Source organism: Lemur catta, chromosome 9, assembly GCF_020740605.2.
Source record: "Lemur catta isolate mLemCat1 chromosome 9, mLemCat1.pri, whole genome shotgun sequence".
Lineage (NCBI taxonomy): Eukaryota > Metazoa > Chordata > Mammalia > Primates > Lemuridae > Lemur > Lemur catta.
Window position 1 is genome coordinate 15,133,163 of NC_059136.1, and position 20,151 is coordinate 15,153,313.

The 20,151-nt window shown below is 36.1% G+C and overlaps 1 protein-coding gene across 3 annotated transcripts in view; it reads left to right on the forward strand.

Annotated features, from left to right (window-relative positions):
- Positions 1-20,151, forward strand: part of LRRC28 (leucine rich repeat containing 28) — a 121,159-nt gene that overhangs the window by 7,340 nt on the left and 93,668 nt on the right. For all 3 annotated transcript variants that reach the window (XM_045560496.1, XM_045560497.1, XM_045560495.1), the window contains exon 3: positions 15,410-15,450. In XM_045560496.1, coding sequence (XP_045416452.1) covers positions 15,410-15,450 — 41 coding nt within the window. The remainder of the gene's footprint in view (positions 1-15,409; positions 15,451-20,151) is intronic.

Genomic DNA, 20,151 nt, shown 5'->3' on the forward strand with positions numbered 1-20,151 from the left:
ATAGACACATTTTACATTTTAAAATAGTTTTGAGCAATATTTCATTATGTAGTATTATTATTTGTGTAGCTGAGAAACCTTAAAACTTTTTTTTTTTTGACATAATATGAGTTCGTTTATATAGGGATCTGGTTCTGTAGTTAATAGGTGAGTAAGAAGTAGTTGGGAAACATGATTTTACTTCCTAACATTTCCTTTAGAAAATGTTTTAAAGAACTTTAATTATTTTAAGTGCCATTCAAGAATTAAGTCTCTGATCTTTGTGATAGTTTTAAGATAAATAAGTTAATAGGAATAATATAGGATCTGTGTTTGTTTTGTGATAGGTATTCATGTAGTTGCAGAATGAATAAATAAATGATTATAAAGTAGAATTGAATAAGGACTATAAGTATAAAGTTTCAGACTAAGCACCTTCAAGGGCAGGAACTATGTCTTGAGTTCTGTATCCCTAGTGTCTGATTTACTGCCTGACGTTTGTAGAACAGATAATTTAATTCTGTGTAGCAAGATTACAGAAGATTCTTTTTTTTTTGTTTTTTTGTTTTTTTGAGACAGAGTCTCACTTTGTTGCCCAGGCTAGAGTGAGTGCCATGGCGTCAGCCTAGCTCACAGCAACCTCAAACTCCTGGGCTCAAGTGATCCTACTGCCTCAGCCTCCCGAGTAGCTGGGACTACAGACATGCACCACCATGCCCGGCTAATTTTTTTCTATATATATTTTTAGTTGGCCAGATAATTTATTTCTGTTTTTAGTAGAGACGGGGTCTCGCTCAGGCTGGTCTTGAACTCCTGACCTCGAGCGATCCACCCGCCTCGGCCTCCCAGAGTGCTAGGATTACAGGCGTGAGCCACCGCGCCCGGCCCAGAAGATTCTTTAAAAACAAGATTCCATGTGTATGACACTGAAGAGTGACTTTGATGGGAGCTCAGAAGGAAGAGCATCATTCATTCAACATATTGAGTACTTACTATATACCCAGCACTCTTCAAGGCACTGATATATCATGGAACAAATTGTTTCATGGAATTTTAATTTGTTAGCATTTCAAGTTGAAGACAAAAATATGAACTAAAGCTCAATGGCAAAAAGTTCAGATGACAAATCTAGGTGCCTGTTTTGCCTAGAGCTATGGTTTTATAGGTTCCTCAGAGCCTCAGGCATTCCAAGCAATGCTAAGGTGGGGGATTCTGGCAAGGCACGAGGAACAACCAGGCAGTGGTTTGTCACGCTGTGGCCAGAGCAGCTCTCCTTTTGTTTGCTTTGTGCATTAGTGTTCTCTACACAAAACTCCCGCATGAGTGGGATGTGCAGAGAGGATCTCTAGTAAACATTTTTGCATCCAATTTAGCAAAACTTTTTTAAAAAATTTCAATGAGTTAAATAGATGCACAGAAGCTATTCTTACTTAGGAGGGGGAGAGGGAGATAGGGAGGAGTCTTGCTCAGTCTATAACTCTTCTTCCAAGGGATTAGATGGAATCTCTAGGAATCCATAGAGTGGAATAGAAAATCACTGACTTAGCACAGAGTTTGTGAGGGGGGAAGAGCAGGAGATAAAGCTGAGATGAGAACTCTGCATTGGGGCCAGGTCATGTTGAATCTTAAATATTAAAATATAGGCATTATAGAGCCGCTAAATGGTTTTTAAACATGGGACTAACAAGCTTGCAACTTTAGATGTTACTCTTTGGTATCTTTCCTGGATAAGAGTTTTGTAAATTTTAGTAAGTTTGTTTCATTCACTGACTTGCTTTTTCTTGATCTTTAAAAAAAAAAGAATCAATTAGGTTTTAAACAGACTGCCAGAGCATGACATTCATTCATTTATTTCACACATATCTAAGGAGTGCCTTGGTGTACCAGGTGCTATGCCAGGATCCAAGGTGGTGAGCAAGACAGATGTAGGCCCTGCCCTCATAGAGCCTCTGCTCTACAGGGAAAAGAGATGTTAAATGATAATTACCAGATTCATGATAAGTATGAGCTGCTGGTTTGGTCTATGACTAGGATTATTTAACCTACTCTAGAGGTCAGGGAGAGTTTCCCTGAGGATGTGATACTAAGGTGAGACTGAAAGGGTGAGTGGGGATTAACTAGGTGAGAAGGAAGGAAGAACTTTACAGACAGGGGAAAGCTTGGGCAAAGGCCCTGATATTGGAGGGAGCAGGCGTGAGCATAGCGAGTGAAGTGGACACTGAGGAGGCCTAGAAGGACCAGGCCACAAAATCTTGAACACGTAAAGGTTTGGGGACTTTTTCTTAGGTAGCAAAGATACCCAAGTGAAGATATTATGTAGGTGGGTAGACAAGGGTGGTGGCCATAGAAGAGATGTCAGGTGGTAAAAAAAAAAAAAAAAAAAAGCCAATGGTGGCCAATTCCAGTATTCCATTCCGCTAGCTACAGGGATTGGCCCATTCTGGAGATTGTAACTAGGACATTTGGGGAAAAGGCACGCTCTGTGGAGATTGCTAAATTGATAGAATCTAAACCAGAAGCTGCGGATGGCTGTCTTGGCTAATAACCTGAGAATGAAGCAAGCAGAGAGGAAGCAGATCTGAGGGGTAAAGCAAGAAGGCTTCCTGATGATGTAATTTAAATATCAATACCTAGATCCAGCTTCCCTAGAATTAGATTTATCCCTGGACTTTTCCCCTTTTATTCATTTATTCATCATTCATTCATTTAACACATTTATGGAGTGTCTATTATGTTGTAGTTACCCGAGTTGATACATTTTCTTTCTCTTCCTCCTCCTCCTCGTTGTTTTTGCTGAAACTATTATAGTTTGAAGTGGTTTTTTTCGTTTTGAGACAAAGTCTCGCTCTGCCACCTGGGCTAGAGTGCAGTGGCGTCATCATAGCTCACTGCAACCTCAAACTCCTGGGCTCAAGTGATGCTTCTGCCTCAGCCTCCCGAGTGGCTGGGACTACAGGCGTACACCGTGATGCCTGGCTGATTTTTCTATTTTTAGTAGATACGGGATCTCGCTCTTGCTCAGGCTGGTCTTGAACTCCTGAGCTCAAGCGATCCTCCCGCCTTGGCCTCTCAGAGTGCCAAGATTACATATGTGAGCCACTGTGCTGGCTGGTTTTTTTCTTTGAGACCAAAGAATGTTCGATTAACAATATGACGTCTCAGTTTCAGGTTTGAGTAACTGTGTGGCTGGTGGTTTATTGGGTGAGGGAATATTAGAAGTGGACCAGGTTTGGGGAATAAAAGTATTCTCAGGACCTGTGAGCATTCTGAGCTAGACATGTATAAATGTGGGAATCTGTGCCATATTGATGATAATAGAAGCCAAGGGTAAGAATGAAATTGCTTAAAAATTGAGAAAAAAATTCCTGTAAATTTCTACATTTGAAATTTGGGTATAAGAGATGAGGAGCAGCTGTCAAAGAGGCAAAAGAAAAATCAAGAGTTTGATATTATGGGCAACCTTAGAGCACTGAGCATGTTGTAAAAAAGAAAAAAAGTTTTATGTTATGGAGGCCAGAGGAAGAGAAGGAAGGAGTAGTTGATGCTTATACATCAAATAAGATATGGATCAATAGGTGTCCAAGGACTTTAGTGACAAGGTAATGGTGACTATGTTGAGGGGTAGAAGCTCTAGAGAGAAGAATCCAAGTGTAAGTGAGTTAAGTAGTGAGAAGGAGGTGAGAAAAATACGTAGCATATGTAGATGTGTCTTGAAGTTTGTGAGATGGGAGGGGGCATAGCTGAAGGGGTTTTGGCAATAAAGGAAATATTTTTATTCTTTCCCTTTTTCTTTCCTTTTTCCCTCTCCTCTGTTTTCTAAGAGGAAGTAGTTGAGCCTATCCAAATACTGATGGGAAATCTCCATGGGAGAGGAGTTGAAGATATAGAAGAAGGAAATACTCAACAGTCTAAGGTTCTTAAGAAGGAGGGAGTGGGATCCAGATTGCACACGGGAACAATGACCTTGGGAATAGTATCCTTTCCTCCTTTGTAACAAGTAAAGAAAGAGAGGACAGGTGCGAAGATAGATGTGGATTGAGGGGGAGAGAGGCAGTTGAGAAAGTTCTTGTCTGGTGACTTTACTGGGAAAGCCCATCTGCTTGGGAGTGAAGATTTGTGGAGAGTGCATTTCTAAAGAGTCACATGGCAGTTTGCTTAGAGAGAGGTAGTAGAATTCTTGGGCATTATTCAGCAAGCAGTTGGCGACTACGCTTACAGTGGAACCATCTGCTTGTTTAGGGGACTTCCCCCTGCTGTACTCAGTTGTCTGAGGTATGATGAAGGTGAACTGTTGCAATCATACAGGCTTAGGTTTTTGCCAGGTGGATGCAATATGAGTACAGAGAAACTATGGAGGTTTAGGATTTTGGCAAGAGAGTGATTAAAATGATGGGACATGAAATCTGAGCTGGATTGGAGGTGAAGAAAGAAAGGAGGAGTGAGTGAACAGGGAGAATGGAGAGGGGCCAAAGGACCCCTTGATGTTGAAGAAATGTCCTGGGCATGATTGAGTAAGCCATCCGGGAGATGGGGTACTGCGGTTGTGGAGAGAGACTTTAATCATGGAGAAGTTTCTGATGATAACAGAATCTGGATGTGCTGGGTGGAGGGGCAGCACCCCCATTGGTAACTAGGGTCTTTGTAAAAGGGAGAAGGAATATAACTTAGAAGCAGCAATCACCAGTTCTTAACTCTGAAGTTCATCAAGGGAGGAAATTAGCAGTGGGAGCATTTGAGGACTGTAGTCCCAGAGCAGTGTTTCATTGTTTGGTAGCAAAACTCAGTCCTGAGGGGTAGCAGATCCAGATTCTAAGTGCTTAACCTCTTTGGACCTCACTTCCCTCATCTATAAAATAAAAGACCACAGGAGACTTGGAGGAAAACAAAAAAAACTCAACCTGGAAGCAAAAGCACTTAATGGATCTGTCAACTTGTCTTAATTGGAGCAGTTGGCCTTCCTGAGGAAGTGAAAGAGTGACTTACCCAAACACTGATGGAGCTCTCACCAGTTGCTGATTTTATTATAAAAATGAATGGACAAAAAAGAGGCATCTAAATTTTAATGAGAGGGGGAGGTTGGCTTATGGCTAAGCAACAAGAACAGATGGATCCTGATTAAACAGTTAATCTATGTAACAAGAGAAAATTTAATGTAAAAATTATATTCCACTGAGATTGAAAGGAAGGGGACTTCTGTCAGTCATGTTTCTGAATTAGACTGGGAGATGAGGCACAGATGTGTTTTCTTTCCTGTTGGCCCAGGAGAAAACATTCCTGACCTTCCACATCAAATATGAACAGGCAAATGATTAAAAAAATACAGATAGTAAAAACACATAAAAAGATATTCAACTTCCAGTAGAAGAAGTGATAAAACACTGATCATTTTTACCTGTCAGATTGGCAAAAATGAAAAAGATTAACACCTAGTGTTAAAGATTATTAATACCCAATGTTGGAAACAATGAGGAGAAGATACTTCACACGGCAATGTTTTTGGTGGGTGGTCAGGTTATATCTAGCAAAATTTTACATGAGTATTTGTTTGAGTCAGCATTTTCACTTTCAAGAATTTATCTAACAGAAAAAATGGTGAACAAGGATGTCCAATCACAGAATTGTATATGATGAAAAATTATTAAAACCTAAATGTTCATCAGTATTGGACTGATTAAAATCTGATAGCAGTTAACATCGTTTGAGTCCTTACCAAGTGCCAGGCACTGTTTCAAGCAATTCATGTGTATTATTTAACCCTCAAGACCGTCCTATTAGATAGACATTATTATTATCCCTGTTTTATAGACAAACTAAGACATCAAAAAGTTGTACATCAAACATGATTATAGCTGTGGTTGGGAGGAGGGTGTGAGAGAAGGGGTGGGGCTGAAAGAAACAGAGCCTTACTTAGGTATTTACAGTAAAAGGGGAAGGCTCTACTATTAAGTTTGGTTTATATTCTTTTCGATACTTACTATTTTTATAATTGAGAATCAATTAAAATAAGGTGGTTGGAATATAGTGCCACTAAGGTTTTTATCAAACTATCAAATTTTGTTAAATCAATAAGTCTATTTTGATTTATGATAGTGGTGATTCATATGTTGATGCTGTATTGACATAGATTATGCTCTTGCAGCTGGTAGCTAGGTTGAGGGGGAGAGAAGTTGATGTCTAGGAAACTCAGACTACATCTGTCTGCCCCCTTTGAATTTGGTGATAGTAGGAATTGGGTCAAGTGAGCATGGAAACATCTTGAGGGAAAAACATAAGGAGATAGCATAAAAGAGCATGATGCAACCAAGTGTGGCAGGAGAAATAGGGAGAGGGAATTAAGTTTTGTTGTTTGTTTGGTTCACTTTGAATTCCAGTGCAAGGGGCTTCTTGTTTTTCCCCAATCTGTTGGACCCACTTCAGCTGCTCTAGAGTGCAGGGCCTCTGTAATCACCACGATCGCTCTCTCTGATTACTCTGTTCTTGAGCTAGATCTGTATAAAAGCATCTTAATTATTTCTTAAATTAAATATGTGGGAATAGATGGGTATGTCAAATAGTAAAGCATTCTGATGATCTGTTTGTGTTTTAGTGTTTATATGTTATATGTGGTACAGTCCTTGAAAATAGTCATTACAAATTTATCCTATCTTAGTAATATGCATGTGTCTGAAAATTCAGAGTTTTGTTAGAAATCAAATATGCTCTTCTTGTTGAATTTTCAGATTTACAAATTTTTTCCTCATTGTTACTGTTTAATTGAGGTGGTTTCTTGTCAAATAGTTAAGAAACTGTAGATAAACCTCTTACATGTCATAATTTAAAGGTTCTCATTTTTCAGAAAATTAATGTTCTATAATTTAATTCTATTTATTGATTCATAATATTCTAAAGCTTGGAAGGAACTTTATCTATAAATTAGACAATTTTTCTCTTTGAAGAAACTAAGCTTGGGAGAGGTTAATGGATGAGTCAGTCTAAAGTTACTTTTATGGCGAGTTAAAGCAAAAACAAAATTTCCTAATTTGTAGTCCAATTAATCTTGGTTTCATTTTAATTCTACAAGTATTTATTGATGACCTATTTCTAGCCTACCACCACGTGGTTAAAATTTAACTACATTTATCCAATGTGGAACAATGAGTTATTGCATGTTAAGTGAATTTTCCCAGTTAACCTCTATAAAGTTTATCTCTGAGTTTTCCTATGAGTAAAAGTCTAACTTAATAGAAATACTTTTAAAGCATATGTCATTCTTTCTTAAGTAAAATATAGGGAACCTGACTTAACCTTTCTTTGTGATTTTTAGTGCCCGCCTGGGAAGCTAGTAAGGGATAGAAAGAGGTGGCAGGGCTAGGGGTCTTGCCCTCACACCACACCATTTTCTTGTGTATTTGAAGGGCATTATTTGTAGCAGAAGGCTCAAAGGCCATTGCTGTTTGTATGTTTCCACAAGTTTAAATTCATTTTCAAACGTTCACTGTACTGTAATGAGGCTTCTGTGCACTAAAAGTGAAACACCAGTGTTAGCTCATGAAATCAGTCAACAAACACATGTGTTATATAAGAAAGGCACTTGAAATATCATACATTGAGCTTAGAATGGGCAATTATAGACTTATAGAATTATTCAGGCTAGTTGCTATGGTTGCTATGGCTTTATGGGACTAAGTGTTTAGTATTCTTTGGTTTTTGTATGTATTTTTCCATTGCTTTGAAAATTCCAGTTATAAAATCATACTTATTGAATTTGTATTATAGTTTTTTAAAAAAAATAGAAAGCTAGCTAAGGACAATTGATTCTCTAACCTTCAACCCTTGTTTACAATATTTATGTAACTTTCGTTTCTAAATAGATATTTTAGAGATTAATACTTCATGAGGCATTTCAGTAATTTTTAATTCTAGTTTGTTCTTATTTTGTAAAATTAACAATTTTTTTTAAATTTCCCATGGGATCTAGATTTATGAAAATGCTAGTTTTTTCTTTTGAAAAGTATTTTCTTGGTAATCAAACTTTTATCAAATTCGTATACATATTTCCTTTTTGTAAATGTACTGAATGTGCAGTATTTTTAATTTTGAGCATATTTTCTGTGAGTTTTTGTTAAGTTAAAAATAACAATCTTGAAGTTTATTTTACATTTTTGGTAATAAAACATTTATGGTTTTGAAAATACTTAAAATTTTAAATTTACATTTCTTAAGATGATAATTTCAGTCTCTATAAATGCTAAGCAAATATTTATTTCTAAGAAAAATAACCTAAAAAATTTATCATTCATACAGTTAAATAGTTCCTTTTTGTGTTTTACATTTAAAAGAGCTGAGTTTAAGTGGTAAAATAGGTTGTGAGTATAAAGATGTAAGTTCTGAACTCTCTAATATGGTAGCTGCCAGCCACATATGGCTATTAACATGTAAATCAAAGTGAAAGAATATTAAAGATTCAGTTGCTCAGCCACATAACTACATTCTAAGTACTTAATAGCCACACATGGCTAGTGACTGCCATATTGGACAGCACAGATAAAGAGTATTTCCATCACAGTAGAGAGAAATAACAAAAAAGGAAAATGAGTAATTAATGGAAAGTGAACCAGGAGACAAAGGTAAATGGTGAAGGACATCAGGGAGCAGATGGTAACTAGGACTCTGGAGGCTTTTATGCTACTGCAGAAGAGGAAAGGTTATGCTGGTTATCTGATTCTCTATCTCTGATGCCATTAGCCTGCTAGGGTTTCTGATTCCTCTCTTGATAAACATGGCTCTTTAACGTATATCAAAATGGAGAGAAATGAGGAGGAATGGGCAAATACTGCTGGTAGGAAAAGAGGTTGACCACAGTTGTTTTCATATAGACACATGGTATTTAACTCATGCTGTGAAGCTGCTCAGAAGCAGTGACGTCAGATTATTGATCCAGCTAGAAAGCTTGTTGAGTGTATGGTAGTTGGTGAATGAAGTACTCTTTTCCTTCAGTAACAAAACTTCTTTAACTTTTTAAAAATTGAAACAGTTTTTAAAATGTATTGTAGTGAAATTGACATAATAAAATTAAACATTTTGAAGGAAACAATTCCTTAGCATTTAGTACATTCACAATGTGTGTACCTATCTCTGTCTAGTTCCAGACATTTTCCATCACTCCCAGGTAAACCCCTTCCCCATTAAGTAGTTTCTTACCATTCCTCGCCCCCACCCCCACTCCCAGCCATGGTGACCTCTAATCTGTTTTTACCTTCTGGATTTTTCTAATCTGCATATTTCATATAAATAGGATCATACAATACATGACCTTTTGTGTCTGGCTTCTTTCACTTAGCAGAATGTTTTCAGAGTTTCTCCAAGTTGTGGCATGTATCAGTACTTCATTCCTTTTTATGGCTCAGTAAGATTCCATTGTATGGATATACTACCATTTGTTTACCCATTCATTGAGGGACATTTGGGCTGTTCCCACCTTTTGGCTATTGTGACTAGAGCTGTTGTGAACATGGATGTACATGAACCTGTTTAAGGACCTGTTTTCAGTTCTTTTGAGTATATAAATAAGCAAGGAATTGTGGGGTCATATGGCAATTCTATGTTTGCCTTTTGAGGAATCATCAAACTGTTTTCCACAGTGGCTGAACCATTTTGCATTACTACCAGCAGTGTACAAAGGTTCCAATTTTTCCACATCCTTGCCAACATGTATTATTTTCCTTTTTTTTTTATTGTTACAGCTATGCTAGTGGGTATGAAGTAGTACCTCATTGTGGTTTTGATTTGCATTTTCCTAATGATAATGATGTAGAACATATTTTCATATGCTTATTGGCCATTTGTATAACTTCTTTGAAGGAATGTCTGTTCAAATCCTTTGCCCTTTTTAAAATAGTTGTTTGTCTTTTTGTTGTTGAGTTGTTTATATTCTGGTTGCTAGACCCGTATCAGATACATGATTTATAAATATTTTCTCCCATTCTCTAGGCTGTCTTTTTACTTTCTGTTTTTTTCCAGTTTGTAACCATATTTTATTTTTTATGAGCTAGAAATATCCAATAACTACATATTTTAAGCAGAAAAAAAACTCCTGTTCCTTTTCATAACATCATTAACACAAGAACATTTCTGGTTTAGAAGTGATAATGAGTTTCCATGAAAATTAAGAATGTATTTTGTATTTGTGGAACTTAATGGTCTAAAAGCACAGGACACACTTTCAGAAGAGCAATTTTACCCATTTAGGGTAATATTTGCAACGTTAGAATATAATTAAGTAAGATATAGTTACGTAAATCAAATAAGGAATCCAAAAGAAATTGTTCTTCTTGGATTAAGCATGACACACACTGGACATTTTGGGAAAGTAGAACACACATTAACAAAAAGAACATGCAAACTCAAATGCAAGTTTATATGGTGAGTGTTTTCAAAGGATTTAAAGCATTCAGCTTTTTCTCATTTATATAACAGATAAATTCTACTTGTGTACAGCAAAGAGTTAGAAACTGAATAAACTTATTTATGATTTCAGAAATATGCTATTTTAGAAATGTATTCCATAGAATTTACTTCATTTCTCCTACCACTGATTAATGTACAAAGGTTTTTAATTTTGATGAAGTCCAATTTATCTATTTTTTTCTATTGTTGCTTATGTTTTTGGTATAATATCTATGAATCCATTCCCAAATCCAAGTCATGGAGACTTACTGCTATATTCTGTGTGTTATGGTTTTAGCTCTTAAATTTAAGTAATTGATGCATTTTGAGTTAATTCTTGTATAGTCTGCTTTATTCTACTTTTCATAACCGGTATAAGAACCAAAATGCATTTAATTTGTGACTTCTTTGAAATATGTTGTTAGAGGTCAGGATGGAGCAGAGTTTGCTGAATCCTGAGTCTTAGTGTCTTATAACAGCACAAATATTCTTGCTCACACTGCACTACATCTCTCAAAGCTTTGGGATTCTGGTTTGTGGTATCCTTACTTACAGATGAAGCCTGACAAAGCTTCCACCATCTGGAGGTCACTGTGAAAGGAGTGAGGTCTTTTGCACTCGATATCTTCAAGGCTTCTACTTTGACTTAATTTCACTGACCAAAGAAAGTCACTTAGCCATGGCCAACTTGAAGAGAGAAATGCAGTCCTACCAGGTGCTTGAAAGGAAAAGAAAAGGTAGTAAGTGGTGCACAGTGCCTACTAGAGAACATCACTGAAGTTGGTGGTGTTTACAAAATATTTGAATTATTTGTTCCAAGATGCAAAATTTTAAAACATTACCATTTAAGGAGAGTCTAAAAGTATATGGTAAAGCATCATTGATTGAAATTTGAAGTACACTTTATACTAACTGTGCTTGCTAAAGTATACTTTTTCATTTGTAAAGAAAAATTGTTTAGCAAAGTGATAATGAGAGTGAGATTTAATGAAGAGAATCTGGCTTTTCAAGAAATTTAGTAAGAGGTATTTATGCTGAAGGAATTTGGGTACAGGTTATGTGTTAAAACTTTTCTGTCTCAAAATTGTCAAAAAAGAAGGAAATAATAGTAATAACAGATTTGAGAAAAACTAAGACTATTGCTTTTATCAGGATTTTAAATTTAAAAACATTAAAACTTAATGGCTTATAAATCCTATGGGCTAGGATAAACTGGCTTGTGTGACATCCTTAATCCAACATTAGAGCTTAGTTATCCATAGAGTAACAAAAACTTTGATGTTAATTTATAATTGTCCAGTTGCTTACTGTACCTAAATTATAGAAATATAAAAATGAAAATGTACAGTGTTTCCCATATGTCATTGAGCTATGTTGCTAACAATGTAGTATTAGAAAGCAGAGAATGACATAAAACACCAGTAGGTGTCAGCCACAGCCTATGCAACTGGCTGCTTATTTGCCAGGCTTTTGAGGCATCTATTCATAAGTGGGTTTTTGGTTTATTTTTTTAAAAGGCATTATTCTAATAAACTGAAATTTTCTCAAGGCCAGTGTGCTGCTTTTTAAGTAAAAACACAATATACTTACTTGTTAGTAAAGACAGAAACATACTTTTGGCAGCAGAAGCATTATTTCAGTGCTCAATTTTGTCTATAGCTATAGCTAAAAAGAACTAACTAGTTTGTCATGGAAAGATTAGAATGCTGTCTGATGGAGCCAAGTAGGCATCCAGAAAGAATGACCATGGATTGTGTGAGTTATCCAGATACAATATTGATAATGTAGCAGATGAAACTAGATGAGGGTCTAACAGCATTTCTTTTCTTGATGTTTCCTTTTTATAGGAACAGCTGTAATTACCACCACCACCCCCTATACACATAGTCCTCTAGTTTTCCTAGGGTGCTTTGTATGCCCATAAATGGAAGTTTATAGTATCCTTATTAAGAGAGATACCAATACTAAAAGGAAACATTCCAGGGAATTTAAGATAGATCATGAGTAACATCTGAGGAAGGACTTGTTTTGATTCATTGCGTATATTGATATCAGAACATGGGGGAAAAAGAGTCACAGCTTTTGACATTTTAAAACTAAATACAGGTGGGGCATGGTGGCTCACACCTGTAATCCCAGTGTTTTGTGAGGCCGAGGTGGGAGGATAACTTGAGCCCAGGAATTTGAGTCTGCATGCAGTGAGCTATGATCACGACGTTGCACTCCAGCCTGGGCAGCAGAGCGAGACCCTGTCTCTAAAAATAAACAGATAAAACTGAATACGAGAGGTTCTAGCAAAAGTAGATACTCAATAAATGCTTCATTGACTGCATAACAATATTTATATTCAGTAATATTTGGTTATCAAAAAAGGGTAAGATTATATGCATAAAAGCAGCTTGGGATATTGTTGCTAAGTATTTAAATACACCAGTATGCCAATATGAAATTAATAATGTCATTTTCTTATTTAAAATAAACCAGTAGATTTTTACTGTGTTCAGAATTTTTAAAAAGGCTATTCCTTACTATAAAATATAGATCTATTCCTTGCCCTCTCTGCAAAATCATTATACATCTTCGTATCTAATAGCCCAAACATACCAAACTAATGGCATTTGTCCTGTTGAGTGTTTAGATTTCAAATTATATATATACATTGTTAATTTTTTTTTTTTTTTTGAGACAGAGTCTTACTCTGTTGCCTGGTCTAAGGTGCCATGGCATCAGCCTAGGTCACAGCAACCTCAAACTCCTGGGCTCAAGCGATCCTCCTGCCTCAGCTTCCTGAGTAGCTGGGACTACAGGCATGTGTCACCACGCTGGCTAATTTTTTCTATGCTTAGTTGTCCAGCTAATTTCTTTCTATTTTTAGTAGAGACAGAAGTCTCGCTCTTCCTCAGGCTGGTCTTGAACTCCTGACCTCAAGCGATGCCTCCCAGAGTACTAGGATTATAGGCATGAGCCACCACATCTGGCCTACATTGTTAGAGAATTACATGAAAGCTTAGACTGTAATACTACATTTTAAAATTTAATTTTTATTTTTTGAATTATAAAAGACATACATGCTTGGTTAAAATTCAAATGATAGGAGTAGATGGAGAGTAGAAATTCTAATCCTTTTTGAAATATAATAATCACTGTTACTAAGCTTCTGTATGAAAATTACTTTTTTATGTTGTACTTTTTATTTTGAAAGAATTTCAAACATGCTTTGTTATTGGAAATATAAAACTTGCTAGTACTCAACACTTTGGTTTTTCTGTTGACATAATTGTGTTTATAACAAGAATTTTGGAAAATGTCAGATTTCTTCAGAAGTACTCTTATAGAGTTACAGCAGTATAGATTATATTTGCAATTTCCCAACCATACCTCATTTACCTTTTCATATGTCGCGTCTTTTGCCTGGAAAGCTATCCAGAACTATCCTCCTCTTCATCCCGTGTCAACCTCTTATAATTTATATGTCTTTCAGAACTCTAGTCAGACTTGATTTCTTCTAAAAAGTCATTCCTGATTCTTTGTTATTTATATGTAGTTTACACTGCAATGTGCTTGAATGTAGAATGAAAAAAATTTACTCTTGACTCACTGTGCTCCTTCAATCTTATGTCTCATATCTTTTTTTTTTTTTTTTTTGAGACAGAGTCTCACTCTGTTGCCCGGGCTAGAGTGAGTGCTGTGGCGTCAGCCTAGCTCACAGCAACCTCAAACTCCTGGGCTCGAGCAATCCTCCTGCCTCAGCCTCCTGAGTAGCTGGGTCTACAGGCATGTACCACCATGCCCGGCTAATTTTTTTCTATATACATATATATATGTTTTTAGCTGTCTGTATAATTTCTTTTTCTATTAGTAGAGATGGGGTCTTGCTCTTGCTCAGGCTGGTCTCAAACTCCTGAGCTCAAACAATGCGCCTGCCTCGGCCTCCCAGAGTGCTAGGATTACAGGTGTGAGCCACCGCACCCGGCCTTATGTCTCATATCTTTGTGTGTGTCTAAATTTGAACCGTGTGTGTGTGTGTATGTGTGTGTGTGAGAGAGATTTTACACACACACACACACACACACACACACACACACACACACACACACACACACACACGTGAACTGGCTTTCTGCCCTACCCAGTGCCTCCAGCAGAGAGAAGCCTGCTTTCAACCTGTGAGTGGAATTGTTCTAGGATTCTTTTCATGGAAAGCCCAGCCATTTCAGGGCTCTGACTCTGGGTAAGGGACCTAGATTTGTCTCTTTCCTCTTTCTTCCCAACAGCCAGTTTCCCATCCCTGCCACACTACACCTGTACTCCGGTCTCCAAACCTTTAGCCAGGTCTGACGCTCCCTTGGGCCACATGAGCTCCAGCTTCCTCTGTTCTCTCGGAACTCAGTTAGGGCTCCGTGTCTGGGGGCCCTGGGGATTTCCTTTACTTTCTCTTGAGCATGTTTGGGAGTTCGGAGGGTGTATTACTTTGCTAGGGCTGATGTAACAAATTACCACAAACTGGGTGGCTTAAAGCAACAGAAATTTATTCTCTCACCATTCTGGATGCCAGAAGTCCGAAATCAAAGCGTGGTCATGCTTGATTCCTTCTCAGGGCTCTGAGGGAAAATCTGTTCCGTGCCTTTTTCCCAGCTTCTGTTGATTGCCTGCAGTCTTCAGTGTTTCTTGGCTTGCAGCTGCATCACTTCAGTCTCTGGCTCCATGTTCACATGGTGTTCTTCCTTCTGTCTGTGTCTGTTAAGCATGTTTCTGTTTTTTCCATGACTGTGGAATATGAGGTTTCTGGTTTGTCTAAAGGACATTGATTTTAAGTGTTCAAACTCATGAATTTAAATTGGAGTATGGTCTATGTAAGCATAAAACCTAGAATTGCTGATTTATTATTTTCACATTTTCTCAAAATTTACACCCATCAAGAAGATAGTATTTCGTGTTTAAGCTAATTAGAAATGTTTATACATTTTTCAAAAATAAAATTTAATTCTGAGTTTTTAATTTTCAGCCAGAAAACCTTGCTCAGAAGCTTCCAAACCTTGTGGAACTGTGAGTCTGTTTATTCAAATATTTAAAAAAACAAGAATGAAAATAATTTTAAGTTATTTGAAATAGGATATATCATTTTAATGTATTAATTTGTTATTTTTTGGTTTTGTGTACATGGTGCTTGTGTAGGTAGACCTGTGATTCTGCTAAAACCAATAATATTTTTTAGTATTTTACCATTTAAATTTGAGGTTTAAAAATCTTACCTCAAGGCAGTGAAGATAATGAGAGATGCATTACAGTGTCTTTTGTCAGAGAATCCTGGATAGTCCATGCATTTGAGAAAGTCTATTATTATTGTTAGTACTGCTACTGCATGTGTTAGTACTGCTACTGTGATGCTTGATATAAACAGACAGTATATTTAAAATATACAGTAAAAATCTCTTTCCCTGTGTCTTCCACACTTCATTTGTTTTAGTTCTTTTTATGAGTATCTCCACAATGCTAAAGAATATGTTTATACCTTTGTTTTTAAAGGCATCAGTGTTAAATATCTGTTAACTTACCACTAAGGAGGATAAATTTAGATATATTTCCCTTTCTTCCTAGATGCCTCCTAATTTTTTTGCAGGAGGGCTTACATTACTATTTATTGTTCTTTTTATTTGACATGATCTTTAGGAGGTAGAGGAAGGAGAGCTAACCTTACACCTCCATCTTCTCTGGCATTTCCTTTTACCCTATCCTTTCATTTTGAAAAATTTCTGACAGAAAAGTTGAAAACATAGTGCAACGAACACACATATACCCTTCACCTAAATTTAACCAATTTGCCACATTTGCTTTCTCTTTCTCCTTCCTGCCTTTTCCCCCACTTTTTTGTCTTAAATCATTTGAAAGTGAATTGCAAGCATAATATCATTATCACACCTAAGAAAAGTAATATTAATTCAATATAATCTAATATATAATTCATATTTAAATTAACCCAGTTTTTAAAAATTATGTCTTTTTAAAGTAGATGTATGAATTTATCTGTTTCCTCTTGATTAAATTCCATTTAAACATTTTTGGTGATGTTTGACCCCAAAACTTGCTTTATCAAGTTTTTGCTTTCCTTCTCTTTGTACTTATGTGTATGTGCATTTATTTTGTTTTTCCTGAGTTTTTGAGAGTAAATTACATACATCATGGCTCTTTCTTTACCTCTAAGTGCTTTGTGTGTATTTCTAAAACCGAAGATGTCTTTCCATCTTTTTAGGTCTCCTTTTATGTCCTTTAGGGTGCTTTATAGTTTTCCTCATATAGGTTTTGCAAATTTCTAAAGTCTGTTCCTAAATATTTTTTTTCTGTGTAAATGAGTTTTCTCATCTATTGTATCTTCTAACTGGTAATTTTTTGTATATGTGAACACGATTGATTTTTGCATGTTAACTTTATATCCTGACATCTTGCTGAAATATTTTATTGTTTCAGTTAGTTTTATCATAAATTCTCTAGGGTGTTCCAGGTATACTCTTACGTCTGAAAATTCAAGTAGTGTTATTTCTTCTTTTGCAACTCTTATACCTTTAATTATTTTCTCTAGTCTAATTGCGTTGGCTAGTCCCTCCAAATGATGTGAAAGTGCACTGGAGACAGTGGGGGATTCATGTCTTCTTTCTGACCTTAGTGGAAATCCCTCTAGGGTTTCCTCATTAAGAAAGATGCTGGCTTTACATTTAAGGTATATGTAGTCTATTGTGTTAAGCAAATATCCATCTGTATTAATTATCTATTGCTGCTTAACAAATTACCCCAAAAGGTAGTAATTTAAAAGTTATCTGGTATTTTCTGAGGCCCCAGAATCTGGGCATGGCTTAGCTGGGTGCCTTTGTCTCAAGGTCTCTCCCAAGACTACAGTCAAGGTTGTTGGCAAGGTCTGTGGTCTCATAAGAAGACTCAGTTGAAGAAGGATCCTCTTCTATATTCATTCATGTGGTTGTTGGCAGGATTCAATTCCTTATAGGCTGTTGGACTAAAGAACTCAGTTTCTTACTGGCTTTTGGCCAGAGGACTTCCTTAGTACCTTGCCACTTGGCCTCTCTATAGGACATCTCATAGCATAGCAACTGGCTTCCATCAGAGTGAGCAAGCAAAAGAGCAAGAGAGAGTATAGAATAAAGAAACCACTGTCTTTTTCTAATCTATTCTTGAAGGTGTAAACCCATCACTTTTGCTATATTCTGTCCAGTAGAAGCGAGTCACCAGGTCTAAACCACGCTTGAGAGAAAGGCATGAATGCCAGGTAGTAGAGATTAATAGCAACTATCTTGAGACTGCCTTCCCCATCATTAATTCTTATTTTCCTAAGAATTTTATCAGTAAGGGATGTGGAATTTTGTTAAAGGCTTTTTCAGACTTTAAAGAAAAAATCCTTGGGATCTTCAGGCAATAAGGTGAAATAATCATGAAGTTGAAGACTGCAACATAGTACTCTAAGCTGAATTACATGTACAATGGCTGTTGAATTTTAGCTTGACAATTTTTTGCTTTAAGTTCTTTAAAGGTATTTTTCACTGTCTTCTTAGTGAGACTTTAGACATTTTCCACATGTATGTAAGATGTCATTTTTCTCTGGGTGCTTTCATTATTTTTTTTATTGTTGGTTTTCAACAGTTTATGATATGCCTAGATAACGATTTTCTTTATCTTGGAGTTTACTGAGCTGTTTGAACCTGTGAATTTATGTTTTTTACCAAATTTGAAATATTTTCAACCATTATTGCTTCAAATATTTTTTATGTACCCTTCCTTCTCTTCTTCTTAGACTCATTTATATATATATTAGACCTGTTGATGTAATGCCATATGGTTCTGAGGCTCTGTTCATGTTTCCCACAATCTTTTTTCTTTCTACACTTCAGCTTAGATCATTTATCTTGATCTGTCTTCATGTTCATGGACTCTATCCTTTGTCATATTCATTCTGTTTTTCGTCTTTATTCAGTAAATTTTTCAGTTCTAGAATTTTCCTTTTTTTTAAAGTTTCTATTTCTTTGATGAGATTTACTGTCTTTGTAATACAGGCATATTTTGCTTTAGATCACTGTGGATAGTTATAATAGCTACTTTAAAAATCCTTGTCTGCTAATTCCAACATCTGGATTATCTTGAGATTGCTATCCATTATTTATCTTTTTTGTTCTTGATAGTGGATCACAATTGTGTGAGTTTTCATATGTTGAATAATTTTAATTTTAGATTATATCCTGGAATTTGGGAATGTTATGTTTTGGAGACTGGAATCTGTTATATTCTCTCAAATAGTGTTGATATTTTTGTTTTAGGAAGTAATTTACCTGATTTGACTCAAACAATGTTTGTCTCTTAGAGAGTACCTGAAATCTTAGTCAAGTTCTTTTATCTTTAGCTGTATTTTCTTTCACATGTGTATGAATCTGGGGTCATCCATTGATTTAGGCAAAGTTTATACATAGAATTTGGAGTTCCCCTCCCTGGCTCTGTCTGGTATTCTCCCTTGACTTTCTAGGGGCTGTGGTCGCCCTGAACTCTGTCCTCTGGTTCTTTAGGATAGGAAGACTGAAATTTTCTATCAGAATTTTAGCTACCTTGAGTGGTGGCTATCTGTACCCTGCCTTAGAATAAATGCTGCTTTTTAAAAAAAGAAACTCAAATTCACCCAGTGCCATTCCTCCTTCTAAGTTTTAACTTTTCTCCAGAATTGACTTGTTTTTGTTTACAGTATTATGCAGTGCCTTAGGGTTGGGGGTGTATGCGTATGTATGTGTGTATTTTCCTTAGAGTTTTAGTTGTTACCTGCCAGAGAATCAGTCCAATAGGAGCTTATTCTGCTTTACTAGAATGGGAACTTACATTCTTTTATTTTAACCTGTTTGCCTGTTTGTATCTTTATAATTAAAGTGGATTTCTTGAAGTCAACATTATTTGGTTCTTTGATTTTTGACCAGTTTGACAATCCAGGCCTTTTAACTGAAGTGTTTAGATCATTTACATTTAATATGATTATTTATATGATTGAAGTTCATTCCACCATCTTGCTATTTGTTTTCTGTTTGTATCAGCTGTTCTTTGTTATTTTTCCTCCTCTTTTCTTTCCTTCTTTTAAATTAGTGTTTCAGATTGAGTATCTGTAATCTGAAAATCCAAAGTCGGAAATCCTCCAAAATCTGAAACTCTTTGAGTGCCCAAAAGAAATGCTCATTGGAGTATTTAGGATTTTGGATTTTCAGATTAGAGATGCTTGACTGGTAAGTATAATGCAAATATTCCAAAATCTGAAAGCCAAAAAAATCTGAAATCTGAAACACTTCTGGTCCCAAGCATTTTGAATAAGGGATACTCACCCTGTAGTTAGGATTCCATTTTAGTACCACTATTGGCTTATTAACTCTATATTATTTCAACATTTTAAGGTTCATATTATGCTTCTGTAACTCAGCATAATCTGCCTTCATGGAATATCATTAGCACTTCACATGTAATATGAGCACGTTTTCATTAGTACTTCCAGTTCATGCGTCCCATCCTTTGTGCTGTTGTCGTATGTTTTGTGTGTGTATCAGTGTGTGTGTTGTATATGTATGTTTGTATGTGTCAAGGTCCAGTTAGGAGACAAAAAAATACCAATAATTTAAACAGGGAAGATCAATATAAAGAATTTTTAACTAGCAAAAGGTCATTAACTACTTAAAAGAGATTAAAGAAGACACTATGGAATCCAGAATTACTAAATAC